Source organism: Acanthopagrus latus, chromosome 9 (genome assembly GCF_904848185.1).
Source record: "Acanthopagrus latus isolate v.2019 chromosome 9, fAcaLat1.1, whole genome shotgun sequence".
Lineage (NCBI taxonomy): Eukaryota > Metazoa > Chordata > Actinopteri > Spariformes > Sparidae > Acanthopagrus > Acanthopagrus latus.
The window spans coordinates 2,340,090-2,362,713 of NC_051047.1; the positions used below are offsets into that span (position 1 = coordinate 2,340,090).

Consider the following 22,624-nt stretch of genomic DNA (forward strand, 5'->3'; position numbering starts at 1 on the left):
AGCTGTTGATGAAGGACTGGTTCCCATTGTGAACATTTTAAATTAATATTGACACATTACAATGAATGTAAAGTATGGTAAAAAATGATCTAAAGACTGACTGAGTTATTAGGACTTTGCATATAAATTTGAAAAGTAGCCACACATTTAAATTATTTAATTTGCAATACAGTATACATGTGTTCATACAAATATTAAGTCGAATTTGTAACAAATGTGTTCCAGAACATTCCAGTAATCTACTGAGGCTGATCAAAGCTGGACCTGATCCAATCCTGGAGGTAACTAACCCAGTGCACTCATGAAAATAAATAAAAACTGCTGACCACTGCACTTCACAGTCCTGACAAACGAGTGTTGTATAATGTTTGTTGGGTGAACATTAACAGATGAGTGGGTTGGCCTCATTGTATGTAATACTTATCAGTGATATTAGTGATAAGTGTGTACATCAGGTCTGTGATGGCTTTCTATTTCTTTATTTCATTATGGGTATTAACTTAACTATGTTCATGGGCCTGTAGTGGACAAAATGTGAAGTTTAAACAGCCCTACAATTTGAAAGTGGACTTTTCATTGAAGCATTTTAAAAATCTTTAAGTATTCAGGCCTTAAGTTCATTGTTCAATTGGTCTAAAAAGTCCTGATCAGGTCTAGCCAAGGCTGTTTTTATTTGCAGCTCTATTTTAAGTTAAATGCTGATCATATATTTTTTTTATATGACTGTGATAACATAGAGCATCCCTAACTTTTGGAAGACAGCCTAAGTCCCAACTTTGCATAAAGGGGGTCAGTCCAGTGAGCTGAAAAAATACTATACATACTAAGTATGTATGTCTAGCTAATGTGTCAGAGAAACTAGTAAATAATCAGGTTACAACATTTTCATCTCAACACTCAATTTTATTACTTTATCAATCAGGATTGCATCACCCCTTTAATTGATTCATTTTAGGCTTTCGATACTGTTGATTATCAAATTTGTTTGAAAAACCTGGAATAAAATGGATTTGATGAAAAATCACTTGCTACTAATGAGGTAGTGGGTAGAACACAAGCTGTTGTGGCTGATGGCTTTAACTCCAGTTTTAAGTTTTAAGAAATGTTTTCCACAGGGTTCTATTCTAGGACCACTAGGATTCACTGTTTCTTAATAAATACATTTGGTTTAAATGTAAGAACCTGTACAATTCAACTGTACACAGATAACATCACTTTTATACAAAGTCTTGGTAACAGTGCCCTTAGTACCCAGGCAAAACATTACATTTATATTTCTTTAAAGCAGACTTGATTTGATCATTAAACTTTATCAAAGTTCAAGTTGTAATTGCGCTTTAATCTATTTGAATGTTTTTCAATGAAAAATTCAATTTACCTTTATTGTATTGAGGTGGTCACAGTTCAGGGAGGGATATTTAAAAAAAAAAAAAAAAGAAGAAGAAGAAGAAGAAAAAAAAAAAAGATCCAATGGCCTGTTCATGTGATGTTCATAATTGTAATCACATGCATAACTGCACAGCTCACATTTGCAATGTATTATTATTATTATTATTATTATTATTATTATTATTATTGTTGTTGTTGTTGTTGTTTTCTTTGTTTCAATTTTTTAAAAATGTACATTTTTGTTGTATATAATCATTTTTACATTGTTGGCATTCTGTGGACAGCAAGGGGAGAATGTCATCATACAGGGAAACATGTTTCCTCATTGTGCATATGACATTAAACACTGAATCTTGAATCTTGTAAAAAAAAATCTCCCATTTACTCTCTAATTTTTTCCCTCATGCCATGCTTTTCCTCTTTATTATTTATCTTCTCTGATCTCTATCTGTCCCACAAACTCAACCTGTAACCCTAACCCTAACCCTGCTCACTTCAGCCTGCCCAGTCAACCAGCCATTCCCACCTGATCAAGCCAACTCCACTCACTTGGTCTCAAAGCTGCTCCTGATCATCAATCAACCTAGTATATCTCTCTCCAGCACTCTGCTCTGGACTGATTTCCTGGTGCTGACCCTGCAAGCGTCTGACCTACCTGTCCCGTCTGATTTCTGGGAAACACTAGCTGTCCCAAACTTTGAGATCTTCCTCTGCATCCTTGATTCTTGTTTGCCTGTGGCTGCTTGGCATGTCCATTCTATGACTGTACAAAGTGAGTGTATATGTCTGCTTACTTACTTTGAAGACCTGCTTTATGATCCTCTGCCTTCATGATTATGTTGCCTGCCTGCTACTACATGATTCCAATGCCTGATTATAGAACTGAACTGTGTGTGTGTTTGGACTAACTCCACCACTCAATCACCTGTTTCCTGGCCCAATGTGGCCTGCTGTATCAGCTGGGCTGCTAGAAAACTTTGTTTCATTACCTGACTGCCCTGTGTGCTTATTACCTGTCTTGGCTAGTACCTGCTGAGTTTTGTCATGAAACATAATTAACAACTCTTTCTTGTATTCTGTGTGCTGATATTGGGTCCAAATACAACCTTCTTCTTCTCTAAATGTCTTTCTTTTATTTCTAATTGCCACATCACATCAATTTTCCTTCCTTTTTTTGTTTAAAAGGGTCAAAGTTATAGTCTTTGCATCGGCGAGTAAATCTATCCTATGCCATTTTGGAATGGTATCTATGAGGGTCAAATGTGTCTTATTACAGGATGTTGTTCAAAAGACTATAGTGGGGTAAAATCCTGATGGGCTGTGTCACAATTCATTACTACACAAACTGTGAGCCACTGCTGAGCAAAGATGGGGCTATACACAAGGGCCAAGACCTTGACAGAGTCTTGTAGTCACGTTGTGCACATCCCACAAAGCAAAGGTTGGAAGTGCTTTTTCAATAAATGGCAACACTGTCTTGTTTTGTGTGTGTGTGTGTGTGTGTGTGTGTGTGTGTGTGTGTGTGTGTGTGTGTGTGTGTGTGTGTGTGCGTGCGTGTGAGTGTGCGCGCGTGTGTGTGTGTGTGTTAATATTTGACAAGTCACAGAAGGACACATTTTGACATTCAACATGGCTTTTTTTTCCTCTAGGATGTTTTTTTTTTTTTTTTTCCAAAAATCACTCACTTTTTTTATAGAATTTTTAAAGTTGGTTACCTTTTCAAGCGTGTGTGTGTGTGTGGTGGGGGGGGGGGGGGCTATTTGGCTATTGCTTTAACAATATAAATGTGACAGATCAATGAACTATTTAGATTTATTTAAGTATTTATTTAATCATGTGTCAAAACTGATGAGCTGAAAGAGCAGTCATGCCATCAAACATAAAAGGTACAAGAAAAGAACAGGAGAAGGTGGCAAAGCTCCCTAAATTAGATTTAGATTTTTTTGAACACTCGCCAACAGATTCCCTTGTAGTATGCGTCAGTGGCTATGCTGCTGCCCTCAGTGATGTGTCAGTAAACATACAGCAGGTAATCCCTTAGGACCACATGAGATTACATTCAACTAAATAATCATGTAAGGCAAACATGTATTATATGTATTGATACCATTCAAATTGGTGAATACAAGTGCTTTTTCAAGGGGATTGTGTGTGTCTGGGCTGCCATGACCTTGTTTAGAATGTTATCATTACATAGTCAGGTCACCAATGAGAATTCTTTTTTATTCTTTTATTTAGTACGTTTTCTGTGTTTCTGAGTAACCTGTGCATGCCGATTTAGCTGGCCATTTTGCAGGACAGGACTTGGCTCAGGGGTAGAGCCAGTGTCTTATCAGAAGGTTGCTGGTTTGATTCCCCTGGCCTGCTAGTGGAGTGTCCTTGGGCAAGATAATGAACCCCAAATTGCTCCTGAGGGTCTCGTTGTTACCTTGCATGGCAGCCATCGCCATCAGTGTATGAATGTATGCATGAATTACTGTAAGTCCCTGTAAGAGTCTGTGAAATGCCCTAATAATGTAAAAGGACTTCCATGTTTTTTGTGTGTCCTCACTAATCACTCCTCAGAGATTACTCCTCGATCCCAGTATGCACCAGTTCAAACATGATATGAAATTGTATTATGAAACATTAAAAGGACTGAAAAAGTCAGAAAAGCCATAAGAACAGATGCATTTACAGTTCCTTGAAAGATCCTTTTTGTTGTAAACACTATATTTCCCTTACTATATATTTTTAATCTGCTTTTTTTCCTGCTTTTTTTTTTCTTTCTTGATGTAAGATAAAATACGATTTGTTTTAGTTAAATATTGTAAATTATATCACATTTAATCTCCCTGCCCCTGAACACCAAAATAGGCCCAAATTTTGCTTAGAGATGAGCTGCATAGCAGCAGTTTTATATTAAAATGCATTAGCAAAATATTACATTATAGACTTTAATGAAAATGTCTTTAGTGGAAAACATCTAAATCCTTCCTTGAAGAAGAGATTTGTGGCATTAATTAAAAGATTATTTCTCATTTCACTGTGGGCTCAGTTGTGACCCTGGGACAGTTTGGGGCCCCTGTAACTAGAACCGCGGTTTATGTGGTTTGAGCAAAACAAATCATGTCTCCAAGGAAGCTGTGAAAAATGTTGCCTTGTTGAAAGATGACATCAGAAAGAACTCAAGGTACCTTATTGGAACAAATACAGTAAAGACAGAAACATTTTCTAGAACTGGGGTTGGGAAGTTGGGAAAACCATCAAGCCCAAATTAGATTTTGAAAGTACCCAAGCAGTAAACCTGGCCCCCTGCACTCATTTTTGCGAAGTAGTTTTTCACTATTTGAATTGTGTTTTGATGCATAACAATACACACAGTGAGTGGGAAAATGTAAAGATTAAGGGTTGGTACATTACTAAATGTTGTATAAAATGGGTACAGTATTGTCCAGGAATTGGACCACTGAAAGTGTCTGTACAAAGTATACTGAGGACAGTCGAGCTCTGTTCCATGGAAATATCTAATCATGTTGCTCATCTATTGCTTTACAGGCCAGAATTCAAGGACTACGTTTGGAGCAATCTTATCAAGTGCTGAACTCTGCCTGGCACCTATTCATTCGGCTTTCAGTATTTTTACTGTATTGAATTAGCTTTAACTTGTTCAGTGTTTCCCACAGAATCAGACTTTAATTGTGGCAGTGTCTGTCAGGCTTGGGTGCCAAAGAGTATGTGCACTCGAGACTTCGGCGACCAAGACAGCTAACTCCTGGTTTAGCGCTGAGCTAACTTGGATGGGGATAAAATGCAATCAGGTGGCTCTTCTATTCCTTTTTGTATAGTATCCCTGCTAAGGAGCACATCCATGCACATGAAGCAAACCAACTTGGTATGAAAGAAGGGAAAATGTATATACGAAATGTATCAAGTAAAGATACATATAGCATGATTTGCAGAATCAGAATTGTTATTGCTATATGCGGATTATGCTGGTGCATAGGGCCCCCACACAATTAGGGGGCCCCTTTAAATTACAAGTTCAGTGTCAATATCTGAGGAGCAAACCAATGGAAAAGGTGTGAAAAGTCCTTGGCATCTGGCCTGCTGATTGGTCAGATCTGCTATCTACTGATTGGTCAGATCTGGTGTTACAGCACCATGTTGCTATGATGACCACTACTACGAAGAGAGGTGAGGCAAGGCGAGTTGTGCTGAATCGCCGGTACCAGGCCATTTACGGCATCATGGCATCAATACAAACCTATTCATCTGGTTCAGAAAAAAGAAAAACTAGATGAAGAAAAACACTCACAGAATAAATGTAAGGTTTTTTTCATGATGTGGGGTGGAGGCAGAGCTAATACCGACTCTCTAGCTAGCTTAAGAGTTTGCTTTAGGAAAGTGCTAAAATGAAATGTATATGTCACATGTAAATGCTAAAAGGCTGACTAACTAAAGTGACATGTGTTCTGGTGAATTATAGCAGGTCCAGCGCGTTGGCATTACATTTGGGGGGGAGGGTGTGTTGCTAGGCAGATGTCTGTCATGTTCGCTGTATCCTCATCCAGTGGGAGCTGCTCAGGGACGTGCACATGATTTTAGAGGGGCAGGGGCTCAAAGTCAGAAAAAGGTAGTATGAGTGCACACACATTTTTTTTGCAGGCCTTAAAGGGACATTCCAGTGTAAATTTAATCCAGGGTCTGACATACCATGACACCAAGTAAGACCCCTCCTCAAGAGATCAAGTTTTCCGACCGCTAATATTGACCAGTAATGACCACCTTCAAGATATGGCCTCAGGATTGTCCCTACATCATAGCCGTTGTAGCCGTTCAAGAGATATAAACTTCCCATCTTTTTAGCTCCCGCTAGTGGCCAAAATTCTCCAGATTCAGCTCATCCCTTCCCAGTGTCATGGCAACCAAGGAACTCAAATTTGGTGTTAATAGCATTTAGTTTGACCATCAAACAGTTTACATTTTTATAGCTAGCTACAGAAATTTGTTTGTTAATAATTTGTGCATTGTTTGACCAAGCAAAGTTCTTTTGATAACTTAAGGTCAGGTCCAGTTGCAGAGTGTACGTGCTAAGTTTCACGCAGATGGGACAAAATCCCAAGGAGAATTTTGAAAAAGTATGTTTTCCGGTTTTTGCAATTTAGCAAAAACACTTTCAGGGCGTGGGCAAGTGGGCGTGGCCATTGCAACGTGATTCAGCTCCATTCAGGGAATCTGGGGATTCGACATTTTGGAAATGTGCACATATGGTGTGGGAGTTATAGCCAAAAACGCGTTGGCCTAGGTTCTAGCACCCCCTGCAAGCGGATATCTGTAGTTTTTTGTGTCTGAGATATTTGCAGGAGTTTGGACCAACCCTCCAAATTGCATTGCCCTTCCTTGCCCGGTTATAGTTAAAGCTGCAAGCAGCGATGAGCAGGCCCTCGCAGTCCACGCGCGTCGGGGCATGATGCCGTCGGGGCTTGTTCACAGAACACCTTCCGCTGTGGAAGTAATTCCTTTGTAATTCGGTTGCCTACTATTGCCAGTATTGAATAATGTACGCTGAAGTCAGAAAAACTGTGTGTACTGCTGCATGATTCCCGGGACAAAGACTGAGTTGATGGTCCGCTTCTGAAGCTGGCTGAAGAGAATGTCCACACGAGGCATGATGCAATGAAATAGTTTCAGGAAGAAGCTGAAAGTATCATCCTCCAGTAGCCTTACAAACCCTCCAGCATCCAGAGTGGTGGGCTCAAGCTCCCCTGATGGTTTGCTCTTGGGAGTCTGTGTGCCACCGCTCTATCAAGCACACGGGTTCTCTTGGGAGATCTTAAAAAAATCCAGAGAATCCAGCCAGATCAGAGAAGAACTGATTAACTAATGGGGTGTGCTGCATGATGAAAGCTAAAAAGTAAGGGGGGTGCTTAAAAAGGTGAACAGTTTTGAAAAAAATGTAATGGTTATCGCGAAATATTTATATGTTGAGTAACAGGAGACATTGCTGAAATCTGAGCTGTCATGTTTTATTTCTGGAGAGTGAAAAATGACGGAGGCAGCGCGAGAGACAAAACAAGTACCATCTGCTCTCCACCAGAAACCTAGGCTCAAAATTAACATTGCAGCTTACTGGGGGGCTGCTAGCGTGCTTGTCGCTCTAGGACTTCTACAGCCAAAAGTGTAAGTCCTACATCTGAAATAGGACCATCAACTGAAAGCCAACAAGATGTCCTACATTTCTATGTATATAGTGTCTATGCGAAGTAAAAGATGTGGGATCCAAATCAAGCTGAGGAGAATTTCTTCTCCAGTTCTTCCAGCTGCTCTACACTCAAGTGATGATGTCACGCCTTCTAGCTCACGCAATACACACCCATTATAAAATCAGAGGAACAAAAAAAAATCCTAAAACTGTGATAATTTGAAAACCGTAAAAGATTTTTAAAAGCTGAACACATGCCCAAATGTTCAAAGTCTTCTGACTCTTTAAAAGGTGGAATGGTATCTGTAGCTCAAAGCATGAAGCACAGGAAGAGGTTAAAAGTTGATGAGTTTTGAAGATGATTTTAAGATTTTCCCCATTTACTTTCCATTCAAATGATTTAGACTACGACCAGATCGCCACCTATTGCGTGATTTGCACCAAATACACAAAGCCTCATCAGGCCATAGAAAACAATTGGCAAAAGTGTTATGGTAATCAGAATGTATTTGGTGAAAATACGAAGGACTGTCTGTTTTGAACACAATGTGCAGGAATTTGTTGTTTTATATCTTGGGCCTCTTTTGGTCTATCAAAATTCTTTTATTAAGTTTTTGTCAAGAGGGTCCACCAACACTACATGGACAGTTTGGTTCAAATTGGTAAAATCATCTAGGAGGAGTTAGAAAAAGTACATTTTTCACTTATCGCAATTTCGCGAATGGAAAGTTGTCACAAAAGTGGGCGTGGCATACACCAAACAATTCAGCTGTATTGAGGGAACACATAGATATTAGGTTTAACAATGTGCAACATAGTATGTGGGAGTTATGGGCTAAAAACGCTTTTGCATTGAAAATAGCGCCACCTGCTGGTCATTTTTGGTATGTGAGTCACAGGAGCCATTTTATAGCACCTCCATGAGTTTCATTTCCATAAGTGTTATGGTGTGGGCACAGTGTCAAATATTAAATTAGACGGCCACCAGAGCGCCACCTATTGGCGGATCGACCCTTTGTCAGCTGCCCTCAGGAGGGCACTGACAATAATTGTACTAAGTTTCGTGTTAATCCAATGAACCGATGTGGAGATATAAATTACTTCAATTTAAAAAACGCCACTTTGTGGTCACTGCCTAAAATTGTGCACAGGGCCTAAGGGACTCATGAGGAGGTAGGTACTTGAGGTTCATGTCATTAGACCACACCATTGTGGAGATATGCCACACTTCCTGTTCTGAACAAATTCTGCAGGAAGTTGTTATTTAATAACTTTAGTATTCTTTGGCCTATCAAAATTCTTTGAATAACTTTTTGTCAGGAGGGTCCACAGATGCAGTGTGATAAATTTCATGCAAATCGGTGAAATCGCCTGGGAGGGGTTCAAAAAACGGTGGGCTGAAATGAAATTCACTGAACACATGGACATAAGGTTTTTGAATGTGTGACAAAGTATTATAAGACAAAACACACTTCCCTTGATTGTAGCGCCAGCTAGTGGTGGAAATTCAGGACAACAATAGATTATAAAATTTTTCGCCAGGTGTGACATATATTCCAAGTTTGGTGAGTTTTGGGGTATGTTCAGGCAGTGAAAAATGTGATCATTTGGGACAAGGGGGGCTCTTTCAGCCCTCTTACTTTTCAGCTTTCATCATGCAGCACATTCTATTAGTTAATCAGTTCTTCTCTGACCTGGCTGGATTCTCTAGATTTTTTTCAAGATCTCCCAAGAGAACCAGTGTGCTTGATAGAGTGATAGCACACAGACTCCCAACAGCAAGCACAGTAAGATTGAACTCCCATAGCTGTGCCGTGAACACTGTGTTTGAGCACAAAGGTGACATCATCCAGTGTTTTGAAACCATAAGGGGAGTTTGAACCTATCACTGTGTGGGAAGTTGGAGGGTTTGTGAGGCTACTGGAGGATGATACTTTCAGCTTCTTCCTGAAACTGTTTAATTGCATCATGCCTCCTGTGGACATTTTCTTCAGCCAGCTCCAGAAGTGACCATCGACTCAGTTTTTGTCCGGGGAATCATGCAGCAGTTCATACAAGCCCCGACAGCAGCATGCCTGTCGCACCTGGGCTGTGAGAGCCCGTTCATCGCCGCTTGCAGCTTTAATCATCCTTGGCTCTGTTACTGCTCCAGCATATGTGCAGCCAGAGAAACTGTTCACCCCTGTAAGCTCTTTCAGCCCTCTTACTTTTCAGCTTTTTAGCCTTTTCAAATATTCATCTTTCTGCCTTTTCAACTTCTTCATACATTCAGCTTTATGTTCAGCTGGAGAAACTGTTCAGCTATCAAACTGTTCACTTTTTTAAGCTCTTTCAGCCCTCTAAGTTTTCAGTTTCACTGCCTGAACATGCATACATTATTTCATAGCAGCAGGAGCAAGCCACCAAATTATAAAAGGAACGACTTCCTCAGCGGAAGGTAGTGCATGAACAAGCCCTGCCAGTAGCATGCCCCAACACGCGTGGACTGCCAGTTCATCGCTGCTTGCAGCTTTAATTGTAACTTGTTTTTGAAAAGTGACAGTACTTTGACATGAATACAGTTTTTGGCTACTTTACCATCCTGTGGTTGTATGATTGGTGTGATTAATCAGAGAGAACAACACATCATAGAGATTGATATGTCTTGTATTCGACAGAAACCAAGAGATAACTGAACAATTAAAACAGACACACAGAATTGGAATGTGAGATTTTTTTTTTTTTTTTATTGGACTATTTCTTTCAAAAAGCTCTTGTGATTGAAAAGAGCTAGCATGTTCCTGTCTGGCTAAGATTCTAGTGGTAAACTGGCCTGCCAAAGAACTTTACCAATTACCTACAAATCACCACATCACCAAGCTATTACAATCATTGGTTTCACAAGGACACGCCAATGAACTCTACTGCACCTTATAGTTGGGGGTTTGGCCTGAACACACACGCACACACACACACACACACACGCCTCCCTCTGTGTGTGGCAAGAAGGATGACAAACAGCTTTTTGGCCACAGCTAAATTGATGATGAAAAGAAAATGCCATCGACTATGGCTTGTTCCAGAATATTTTGTGCAATGTAAATGTGATGAATTTTGATGATGATTGAATGTATCTTTTTCAGTACAATTAAAACTTATGAACTGCAATGCTCTGGAGTTATTGGAAACAATCCTGCGCATCCACCACTTGAATTTAATTCTACAAACTGTATAATTCTAATAGTGGACCCTAATCTTTCTATGCAGCTTTGCAGAAATTCCTGGTTTAAACCAAACAAAGTGGTGGTTACAGCCTGACTTTCTTGCTTTGTCTTTGAATTTGCTGTGTGTTCTCATTTTAGGATTTTGCAACAAGAAAGTGCCGGTGTCATCCTCCTGCTCTACAAGGAACTGTCCTCAGTTGATCACCTGGTAGAGCATATACCATATGCTAAGGCTGAGTCCTTATCACAGCAGTCTCAGGCCTTTGTCTCTCCCCTGCCTTTTCCTTATCTCTCCTGCTGTGACGGTCTGTGACAGCAAGACTCAGTCATGCTAGTGTCTCTGAGGCTATTTATCCACAGAAATACTGCGAGCTGAATTCTCATGTCAGTATCCTACCATGCTCACTGAGGAAAGCTTGAATGATAATGTTCAGCAGGTTTATTGTCACCATTTAATATAGCGCATTAGCAAGCTAAAATTTTCAAACAAGCACAAACCTCAAGGTACAGCTGATGCTGATGGGCATGTCATCAGTTTTGCAGGTATTTTTCATACCGCCATAGACTTCAGATTTTTTAAACTGGCCCTGTTTTCACTTTAGGATGGTGATACACAAAAAAGTCATTACTTGTTTTGGAATTGTAAATCTCTGCCAAATTTCATGTCAGTCTGTCCCATTAGCTGTTTAAATATTTCAGCATGGTTGATCAACTGACTAACCATTGATTCCATCCGTAAAGCCATGCTGCTTGTGTGATTAACAGCTCCTGTGTCCTGAGGGACCTATTGGGGAAAAAAAAATCCTTTTGGACCATGATCCTCTCTTGAAAGATTGTGTCTCAAGACAGAAAAGTCAGTAAACTGGAAATTTTAAATACATAATGTTTGCTTGTCAGAATTACATGAGAACAGGCTTTGCATTCCACTGAACTAATTGGATGGTGAATCATAACAGGCGTATACATGTAAATCATGCTTAGATCTGGCAGGGCAGCCAGCTCAGTAAAATCAAGTTAAATCATCTGTATATTTTAATGATTATTACAAATATGCTGTGTTTTACATGTAGCACATTGTCACACTGAGAAAAAATAAATCATGTACAGAAAAATTTGATGCATCACTCATTTTATCATCATATCATAGACCTCTGAATCTAATTGAGTGTCTAGATTTTTCCATCATTACTATCTTTGACAGCCCGGACATCACATATTGGGTCATAGGTTGAGGCAAAATATGCTTGATATGAACCCAGAACAGACAAGCACACAAAGGATCAGCAATCATTCTTCAACCTCCTTCCATAGTCTAAGAGGTGTACAACAACGCAACTGTAACTCTCCTTTGCTTCATTCACAAAACCTTCACAACTGCTTCTTAACAGCTCCATGTCTTATTCCTCCAGTAATGGTCAGCTAGCAAGCCATGGCTGTGGCAGGAAATTTCACTGTCACTGTCTGCACTTTGGTTTTCACCTGTCTGTTTTTATTTTTATTCAAATGTATTTATCATCACTTATTTATCAATTTTTTTCTCTGGGTCTCCAATGAAGTCACAAAATACTTCCACCAATGTGCATTGACCATGAAGCTGCTAAGAAGCTGTAATTTTATGAATGTTGTTACTGTGAATATGATATGTAAACACAAGTTCTGGTGGCCCTTTGAAAGCCACTGAACCACATTGATTCAGCTGCTGTGTTTTAACAGGAAAGCCTGAACTCTCACTGTCACTGCACTGCAACATCTGTTGCCATGGTGACCTGCCATGGTCAGACAGTGGCGAGATAGCCATGGCGTGTTAGGCATTTGCAGGCTCTTCGTCATCATCCTCTTCCATCTCCTCCCCTGGCCTCGCCCCTGCAAAGGTTGCCCCAGCAACAGGTCAGCTCATTAAGAGAGTGTGTTTAGGAAATTGTTGCATATGATGAGTATAACCCTAGTCTCTTACTTGATATGTCCTCTTATTTCTAGTCAAGAAACATTTCACTTATAATCATTGCTTTGCAGCACAATGTATCCTCATTTCCATACAGTCACATTTAAGGTTGCTAATCCCTATAGTCAGATTTGATATGAGTTATATGACTTAAATTTTCCCTTAAACATTTAACCTAATAAAATGTTTTCAGTCTTCAAAAGACACCATGATCATATTCTGGCTCATTAAATAATGCAGCTTGTGTCTCTCTTCACATCTTCAGTGGAATGGAATAAGACGCAAGGAAAATATGCCAGTGATGGTGTTGGTATGCAATGTAAGAGACTTGGGATGTACCCTATGTCATGTTTGTACCATTCCAGGTCAGGTGATCTGCAGGCATGTGGTCTGGACACTTGTTGTATGTTCCCTCTGGAGGAGAGCCATCTGACTTCTGTGATTGGTCAGAGATGTACCCATCAGGGACTTTGTGAGTGGGTGAAACATGGGTTTGGATGTCTGACTTGACATCTGACTCCACTTCCTCTTGCTCCTTATTGGCGAGCTCTGTGCACAATAGACACAGAGGAAAATTTGACTTACAGGACACGTGATAAAGAATCATCTCCCTTTTACATTCATAGGAAGAAACTTATGCACTGTACAAAGCATTTGAAGGTAAAGAAAGTTAACTGGGGGTGTTTCATACCATGCACAGACAGCTCTTTCCATCTGTCCTTGTTGCTGGCAATGACGCCAGATAGGTGGAACCTCAGAGCTGACAGGTCAATGGCTGTCAGTGAAAAGTCAATCTGTCCATCATCACTGTTCCCATGGCGACCACTGCTGTGTCTCTGCACTGACTCTACAGTAACTGAACCACTTCCTGTTAAACTGGAACAAAGCAGAGTTATGGAATCAATGGAGGCTAGTCAGAAGTCTCACGTTCCCTAGTGGTCCCTCTGTATAAGACGGGGCATCATCTAAAACAGCTGAGAGGCCCATATAAACTGATTTGGAAACAGGGATTAACTCCAGAAATTGAATTATGTTTCTACCCATAAGAACCCCATGAGGCACCTTTAGGTCTGTTGCATGGCCTCCTGTAAGCTTCTGCATATCTTAATTAGCGCCACACACAGTGATGCATATTTTTAGATGTAAGGAAAAACATAATCCTGGCGTAAGACTGATACTTGGTGGCAAATATCCTGAGTTTAGGTATCAGAACTGATACCTGGGGAGAGAAAAAATTGCATGAGTGCAGTCATTACTATTATGCTCATCCTATGGACATATGATTCCACTGAGAGTCCATTGAAGCATTTGCGGTAAAACCAGTTCCACTTCAGAACAGATTTTCAAAACCCAATGTTAAGTCTATTAAACTTCTGTAGAAATTAATTCTCTACAGAGAATTACAGTACAAGAATTATGATTCAAACTATGTTCCACCACTTTTCCCACAAATAGTATTAGATATACCTGGACCTCCTGTTTCCAGTCTCACGGGCCTTCCTGTCCTCTTCTATCAGAGGACCAATCACCTTTTCTGTTGTGTCAATCAGACCACTGAAAGTTGGCTCCACAATAAAGTCTATGAAACCTGCAACCAGACAGAGAGACGGATAGACAGGATGGATGGAAAAGAGAAGGAAAGGTAGGGAAATGTGTATTATTTAATCAGATCCATCCCTCAGAGATCAGAGAATGTGTTAAGTTCCACTGGCAGGTGTGACTGTTGAACCGAAGTTAATATATGCTGACAGTCTACTGTCAGAGGTCAATAGTATAGTTCTACTCTCTGTTACTAGTTAACAGTATTCTGTGTTCATTGGGTATTTGGGTGAATGTTGTTCTTACCTATACCTATCTTACCTATCTGTGACTGGGCGATCATGGTGGCTTTGCGGTCACAGAGAGGAGAAAAAGGAAGACCAAGTTCTACCTCTTTATCTCCCTGGAAAAGACACAGTTGCAGGATTATCACCTTTGCTTGAATTTGAATTTGACTGGGAAAACTCCCAGCCAGTGGTGTTTTCAGGATAGTCATGAAATTACCACGAACACACCAGGACATTGTCTCAAGGACACAAAGAGCTCAACGACCAAATGGCAAGATGTTCTATTGCAGGATAGACCACTATTGTCACACCGCGGTGAGGGATGTCCTGTCACGGGTTTTTTGTCTTGTGAATTTCATGTTTTATTTTGAAAGGTAACTCTCTTCTCGTTTCAGGTCACTTGTCCTTCCTCTTGTGTCACCGGTCTGACGTCATCCCTAATCCTTGATTGTTTCCACCTGTGCTCCCTTCCCTCAAGTGTATAAAGTCTTTGTCTTCCCCTGTCTGCGTTGCCAGAGTATTTTGTTCGTCCTATCGAGTACTTCAGCCATATTCACAGCCTTGCCTTGATCCAGAGTTACGTATTGCCCAGTTTTGTTTCTTGAAATAGTATTCCTCTGTATAAGAGCGATTTTGAGTTGATACATTTTTGGTCAGTGCTTTTGTTTGTTAGACAGTTAATTTTCCGTTTTTTTTCCTCCTTTGAAGTGTTTTTCTTTCTTTCAGCATAGCGAGTATAGATAATTTTATAGCCTGTGTCCTTTTTCCTCAAGTGATTTTTGTTTGCTAATTTTCATAGAACAAGTGATTTAAGAATAGAGATTTCATTTTCCTCCTATGGGAGCGTTTTCTGTTTCTGTTTTGTGTTTTTTTTCTCTGTATGTTTGTCTTCGGACAATAGAGTGACAAAGTAACAGGCTATGGAAATCTATCTGCAGTTGATACTGTTCAGGAAATAAAACCTGTCTTTACCGCTGCCATCCTGCATCTGAGTCCTCTTTTTCTGCCAAAGTCTGACAACTATATGATAAGTCCAAGATTCAAGATCCAAAGTGTTTATTGTCATATGCACAATGGAAACATGTTTCTCTGTACAATGAAATTCTTCTTTTGCTGTCTGCAGACTGCCATCAATATAAGCATATATATGATCAAAATATACAAAGTAAAGCACTTTTGCAAGGCACAAAATGTGCTGAATATGAAAAAGCAACAATAATATCAATAATAATTATACAGTGCAAATCTGTGAGTGCAATTGTGCATGTGCAAAATGTAAACTTGGAACAATTATGAGGTACAGTATGTGATTGTAAACACCTATCTGTTGTTAAGGAGTCTGATGGCAGTGGGAAAGAGTTTTTTTTTTTTTTTTTTTGTCTGGTGATCTTGGATTTAACACTTCTGTACCTCTGGCCTGAGGGCAGAAGTGTAAACAGTCTGTGCTGGGGGTGGGTGGGGTCCTTGTGAATGGAGGCAGCTCTACTGTGGACTTTCTGGTGGTAGATGCTCTGCAGAGAGGGCAATGGAGTCCTGGTGATCTTCTCCGCTGTCTTTACCACTCTCTGCATGCATTTGTGGTCCAAAGCAGAAGATCTGCCGTACCACGCATGAAACAGCCGATCAAGATGCTCTGCTGTAGAAGTTGCTGAGGATCTCAGGTGACATGCCAAACTTCCTCAGCCTCCTCAGAAATTACAGCTGCTGTTGGGCCCTCTTTACCAGCTGTGTGGTGTTGAATGACCAAATGAGGTCATCATTGACGTGGAGGTCATCATTGACGTGGAGGCCAGGTATTTGAAGCTACTCACCCTCTCTACTTCAAGCTCCTGATGCTGGCTGAAGTCCTCCGAAGCTGTGGAATAGCGGGTAGTGGAATAGAAGCTTCTCTCTGTACTGCCTTTTGGACGCTATGATGGCTTTCTCCAGTCCATAGCCATTCACAGCGTTATATTCCATCTCACTGCCTGATTTAAATGCAAGAGAGCAGGCACACAGCGTGTGACATACCTGACTGTTAATCTAGGGCCTCTGGTTGGGAAACTTCTTGACTTGTATAGTGGGCACAATGTTGTTGACACAAGTGCTAATATACCCAGTCACATACTTAACATAGTCCTGTATGCTAACAGAAGAGTCCTCTAGAGTGGCTGCAGCTGTAAACACATCCCAGTCTGTCCGAGCAAAACAGTCCTATAGGAAGAGTTGTGACAAATGTCATATCGTCCGACATCAGAGTTCACAAAGAAGTGTGAATTGTTCTTCCAAGACCACAGGATGCTGTGATCTGTGTAGATGCTAATCTACATGCCTGACTATATACCTCAACCACTTAAGAAACACTGATAATGATTTTTAAATATTAAAACTAAATAAAAGTTTGATAACGGCAGGGGGAGAAAGAAGTGTTACCTCTCAGACATCACACATAACCTTCCAGTTTCAAGACTCTCGATGCCTAATGAAAAAGATGATGATCTCTTTACTAAGCTTGCACAGGAGTTTCTCTTCACCTCTGGACCCCAACCAAGACACACCTCTGCTGGCTTGATCCCCATGAGTGGGGACTTCATCCACATACTGGCAACTAAGGCATGTTTGGAGAAAAAAAAAAACTCTGAGGCCAGAGGCCTACTACACCTTTGAAGAAACTGAAGGCTGCCTGCATACCTTTCCAAAGGGTGGAGGCAGGACCCCAGGCCAAAAAAGGCCAACTGGAGGATCAACACAATGGTTCTTCTATCTTCATCCTCATAAGACCCAACTTCCTTCCCCTACAGCCTCATCAGGTATGACAAACTTTCAAAAGGTTGAACAATGTTGTTGATGGTTTACAGGTAAACGTAGATTTCCTGGTTTCTTCCCTGTTACTTTTTATGCGTGTGTGTGTGTGTGTGTGTGTGTGTGTGTGTGTGTGTGTGTGTGTGTGTGTGTGTGTGTGTGTGTGTGTGTGTGTGTGTGTGTGTGTGTGTATCTACCTGTTGAAAGAACTCCTCCATCAGATTGTGAGTCCAACGGTAGTGCAGTGGCCAGGCTTTGGCTGGATGACTAATGTCTGCAGCGTGAAGCATCAGAGACAAAACCTTCACTTTATCTAAACTGGGGGGAGACAACAAAACAATTGAATGAAAAAGCCATTTAAAAAGCTCTCAATAATAAACTATATTTGATTCGAAGTGTGAACTCTATAGTATAAAATGCCCAGATGCTGACTGACAACCCCTACAGCATGTCTGGTAAGAACACAATGAGACATTGTCCACTACTAAATATTTTTAATGAGCCGATGTTAAGTTGAAGTTCTCCTCACCATCCATTATTGTTATTGACAAGTGTGACTTTTACATGGAAATTAGGAAAAAATGACAAGATTGCAAATCCAAATGAGTTTAACATAAATTAACTGTTATATAGAGAATCCTTCAACTGGCGTGAATGTACACAAATATCTTCAATTAACACAAAGGCAAGATAGTGCTACAGTTTGTCTCAGTTGCTATTGAAACACTTAACTCTCACTATTGTAATAACTGAGGAAGCTTAGCAAGACCAGGAAACTTATTAATGTCAGTCATAGTCACACCATGTTAGTAGCAGAAGCTAACAGCAAAATCCCAACAAAACAACTCAGTTTGATAAATCACAAAGACTCACCCTAATGCTTATGAACAAGAAAGGAATAAATGACTGACACTTAGTTACACGCACAAAGAACACTGCAAAATAGAGTTGGCTGAGAAGAAATCTCTACTGGAAGATGCAGATCTCTAACCCTGAGCAGCACACTAATTCATCACGAAAATGCCAACTTTTTTTCCAGTTCCAGTCATGTGTCTAATGGCGGCAGTGTGAAAACTGCATCCTCAAAAGCCCCAAAGAATGCGTTAATACTTGACCTAATGTAATACAAAAAGGAAGCATGCAATGAAGAGAACATTTGTGGGATGCCTACGAGGACAAGAGCGAGAGATCTGAGAGGAAACAGCGCTGAGCTAGATCAAGACTTAAGCCAAACAGCACAGGCGCAAACAATGACGGACGCCAGTGAGATCAAACACCTGTTTGCTGATTTGAAAGAATCAATAATTGGAGAGATCAAAGTGCTCAGGGCAGTGTTTAATGAGTTTCGAGCTGAAACAGAACAGGAAGATTAAATCACACATTCTGGCCCCTGCAAGACTTAAGGTGTTTAACACGGATGGCACTACAACAACCTACATCAGGCATGTCCAAAGTCTGGCCCGGGGTCCAAATGCGGCCTGTGTTTAAATTTTCACCGGCCCGCAGCATCTGTTATCAAATCAATAACATCAATAACACCAGCACTGCTGACCACAGAATGAAATACATGTGTACAAAAAAGCTATTCTACATTTCACCAGAAGATGGCCGCCGCATAGGTCCGCCGTGACCCCTGGCCTTGTGAGATCATTTCAGGCCAGCCCATTTCTGACATGGCGACTGCAGCTAAAAAAAGGAAAGTTGACAAAGAGGGCCGACGTTTCCAAGACAAGTGGAAATTGGAGTATTTTTTCTCTGAAATACAACTGTGTCTGTTTTCAAGGAATTTAATATCAAGAGGCACTACCAGACGAAACAAGCTAACTGGGGACGAACGCCGTGAAAAATTGAAGCAACTGGAAGCTGTTTTAATGGCACAGCAGTGCTTTTTCACAAGAGCCTGTGAGTCAAATGAAAATGCCACAAAGGCGAGCTACGAGGTGGCAACGCTGATTGCCAAGCACTGCAAACCTTTCACTGAGGGTGAATTTATTAAAGAATGTGTAATGAAAATGGTTGAGAAAATTTGTCCAGGGAAGAAGCAAGAGTTTGCCAATGTTTGCCCGGCTTGTAACACTGTGGTACGGAGAATTGAAGAAGTTTCATCAGATATCAAGAGACAGTTAGAAGCAAAAGGAGCGGAATTTGACTTTTTTTCATTAGCCTGCGATGAAAGCACTGACGCATCTGACACCGCTCAGTTACTGATTTTTTTGAGAGGAGTGGACAATGACATGAACGTGAGTGAAGAGCTTCTCGACCTCCAGAGCCTGAAGGACCAAACAAGAGGAAAAGATTTATTTGTTTCTGTTTGTTCCGCAGTAGATGAAATGAAGCTACAGTGGAATAAAGTCACTGGGATTATTACGGATGGCGCACCTGCCATGACTGGCGAGCGAAGTGGATTATCAAGCCTTGTCTGTAACAAAGTCAGCGAAGAAGGAGGCAAAGCTATCAAACTCCACTGTATTATTCATCAAGAAGTTCTCTGTGCCAAACATGTGAAATATGATCATGTTATGAAACCGGTAATAAAGGCTATCAGTTATATCCGCTCCAAAACCCTGTGCCACCGCCAGTTTCAACAGTTTCTGCACGACATCCAGGCAGAATACGGAGATGCTGTTTATCACAACAACGTCAGATGGCTCAGTCGGGGGTCTGCACTACAGCACTTCTACTCTCTTAGGGAGGAAATTGGCCAATTCTTGTCAAAAAAGGGACAACCGATACCAGAACTATCTGATCCTGTTTGGCTGGCTGATTTCGGATTTTTAGTTGACATAACACGGCATCTGAATGCACTGAATACCAGCCTTCAGGGGCAAAATGCAATGGTAAGCCAGCTGTATTCACACATCAAAGCCTTTCGGACCAAGCTGCTACTTTTCCAAAGGCACCTGTCACAAGCGCAGCCCAATACCACACGTTTCCCATCGTTGCAGGAAATTATGACCAGTTTCCCACAGAACAACACCAGTGCGCAAATGAGAAGGTATGCAACAGACATCTCATCTCTTGTTGAGGAGTTTCAACAGCGCTTTCGGGATTTTGCAGCTATTGAAAAGGACATCGCGCTTTTTTCCTCTCCTTTCTCCATGGACCCCAATGACGCTCCAGACCACCTGCAGCTGGAGCTCATTGAGCTGCAGTGTGACGCCGAGTGTCACAGTCGGCACCAACAGCTCCCTCTGGTCAACTTCTACCGCCAGCTGGATGAAGGTAGGTTCCAAGAGATTCGGACATTTGCTAAGAAAATGCTGAGCTTGTTTGGATCGACATACTTGTGTGAGAAGACATTCTCTGTTATGAACATTACCAAGAGCCGCGTGAGGACGAGACTAAGCGACTCTCACCTGCGGGACGTCTTGCACATCAAAACCACTGTTTTTGAGCCAGAGCTGGACTATGTGCTGCAGTCAAGATCTCGGTATCACCCTTCCCATTAGTGCAGGCAAGATATTTTTTTTAGTCCTCTGAGGTGAACCACAGTTTTGAATATGCACTGACCACTGTTTTGAATTGAGAAGTTTGCAGTGAGCATTTAATTCTGAATAATATGTAATGTTTCTCATGAAGTTAGATATGTTTAGTCTTCTCAAAAGTGTTTTTTTCCAGACGTTTCCTGCATGTGGTCTTCAAATATGAAACGCAGAGTAGCCTAATTTTGGTAAAAACTTGAAAATAAAAAAAGAAATGTGCCAAAAAGTATGCCATTTGCAATAAAATTTCATAAAATAGTTCATTTGTATTTAATGTTATTGGTTCAAAGAATGTTAGGCAGAGTGTTTGGCCCCCACACATTTTCACCTTACCAAATCTGGCCCTCTTTGCAAAAAGTTTGGACACCCCTGCGCTAGGTCATATCTGGTGGCCGTGATAGTGGAAACCATTTTTTTCCTTAGCCGTGAGGCATCAAAGCTTTAAAAGTTCAAGATACAATTCCCCATCTTCACCAAATTATTCAGGAATGTAGAGGGAGTCGCCCTGCATATATCTGTGCATCAAAACTGTGTCATATCCATAGCGCCACCCACTGGACACAGGAAGTCAGACAAACGTCATCCGATTGATATGACGTTTACTGCTTGTTTTCTCCCCATGGTGACATGCAAGTAACAGGTGAGTGCACAGTCTGACGGCACCGCAGCCCGACGTGCACGGACGGTGAGGGCCTGTTCATTGCTGCTTGCAGATTTAATTATTTTTATTTTTGTCTGGCTAAAAGTGGTGCTGCAGGCTAAACCGTGCAAGGGAGGGTGGTGTAATTTGGAGGGTTGGTCTCAGACACAAAAAACTACATATATCCGCCTGCAGGGGGCTCTATAACCTAGGCCAATGCGTTTTTGCCTATAACCCTCACACCGTATGTTGCACATTCAAAAACCTTGTATCCCCAGTTGAATAGCTGAATCACTTTCCAATTGGCCATCCCCAGCAACCACAGGACCTCGCTTCAACCGGGGCTCCTGGTATTGGGATGCCAGCACCCTCTGCCACCTTCTTCCAGCAACTACAGCAGCTCACTTCAACCGGGGCTCCCAGCACTGGGATGCCAGTGCCCTCTGCCACCTATTTCCAGCAACCTCAGCAGCTTGCATCAACCGGGGCACCTGGCACCGGCTGCCAGCGTCCTACTCCGGGAAGCAGGGAGCTTCCATCTCCTAGCTCCATCAGTCCCAGCAGCTCATGTTGGCTGGGGTGGTCAGCACCGGGATGCCAGCACCCAGTCTTCCCCCTCAGCAGGCAACCAATAATTTCACTTTATCCACAGCTACCCACACTGAGCCGCACCAAAACCGAACGAGATGTTCAGCCTTCTCTCGCCCGTCGTCGGCAGCTCCACCAGCACCCATACCTCCCAAACAGGGGTCATCTGCCCCTTCTGTTACCTTTCCTGTAACCAATGGCGTAAATAAGAAAGGCAGGTCCATCATGCACCTGCGAGCCCGTGCGATTTGCAACATTAACAGTACCAGATGCACCATGTCCCAGTTCCGCTTCCTCCATGTCTGCTCGCACTGTGGCGTGGGCAACGCACGCCCCACATGCCCACGCAACCTACCTCACTAAAGCTAGTTTCTTATAATGACTGGAAGAAGATTTCCATCCCAGACTTTCCACACAACCATCCATCTCTTTCAAATTCAAAAATCTTCAGTTGGCCATAACCAAGCCAAAGCCAGTTGACCACCCACTCGCTAAGGAAGTTAAGTAAGGTTTCATGATCGGACCATTCTCCCATCCTCCATTGCCTAACTTCCGCATCAGCCCCCTCGGTATCGCAACCAGGCAGTAC

General features: G+C 41.5%; 1 protein-coding gene across 2 annotated transcripts in view; it reads right to left on the reverse strand.

Moving 5' to 3' along the window:
- Window positions 1–9,886: 9,886 nt before the first annotated feature.
- Window positions 9,887–22,624, reverse strand: part of LOC119025443 (calcium/calmodulin-dependent 3',5'-cyclic nucleotide phosphodiesterase 1A-like) — an 80,135-nt gene continuing 67,397 nt past the window's right edge. Inside the window, exons 11-16 of one of the 2 annotated variants that reach the window (XM_037109001.1) lie at window positions 17,523–17,643; window positions 14,579–14,660; window positions 14,186–14,306; window positions 13,410–13,594; window positions 13,058–13,267; window positions 9,887–12,639 (exon numbers count right to left, since the gene is read on the reverse strand). In XM_037109001.1, coding sequence (XP_036964896.1) covers window positions 13,059–13,267; window positions 13,410–13,594; window positions 14,186–14,306; window positions 14,579–14,660; window positions 17,523–17,643 — 718 coding nt within the window. In that variant the 3' untranslated portion in view covers window positions 9,887–12,639; window position 13,058. The remainder of the gene's footprint in view (window positions 12,640–13,057; window positions 13,268–13,409; window positions 13,595–14,185; window positions 14,307–14,578; window positions 14,661–17,522; window positions 17,644–22,624) is intronic. The other variant, XM_037109000.1, reaches the window with a different exon arrangement.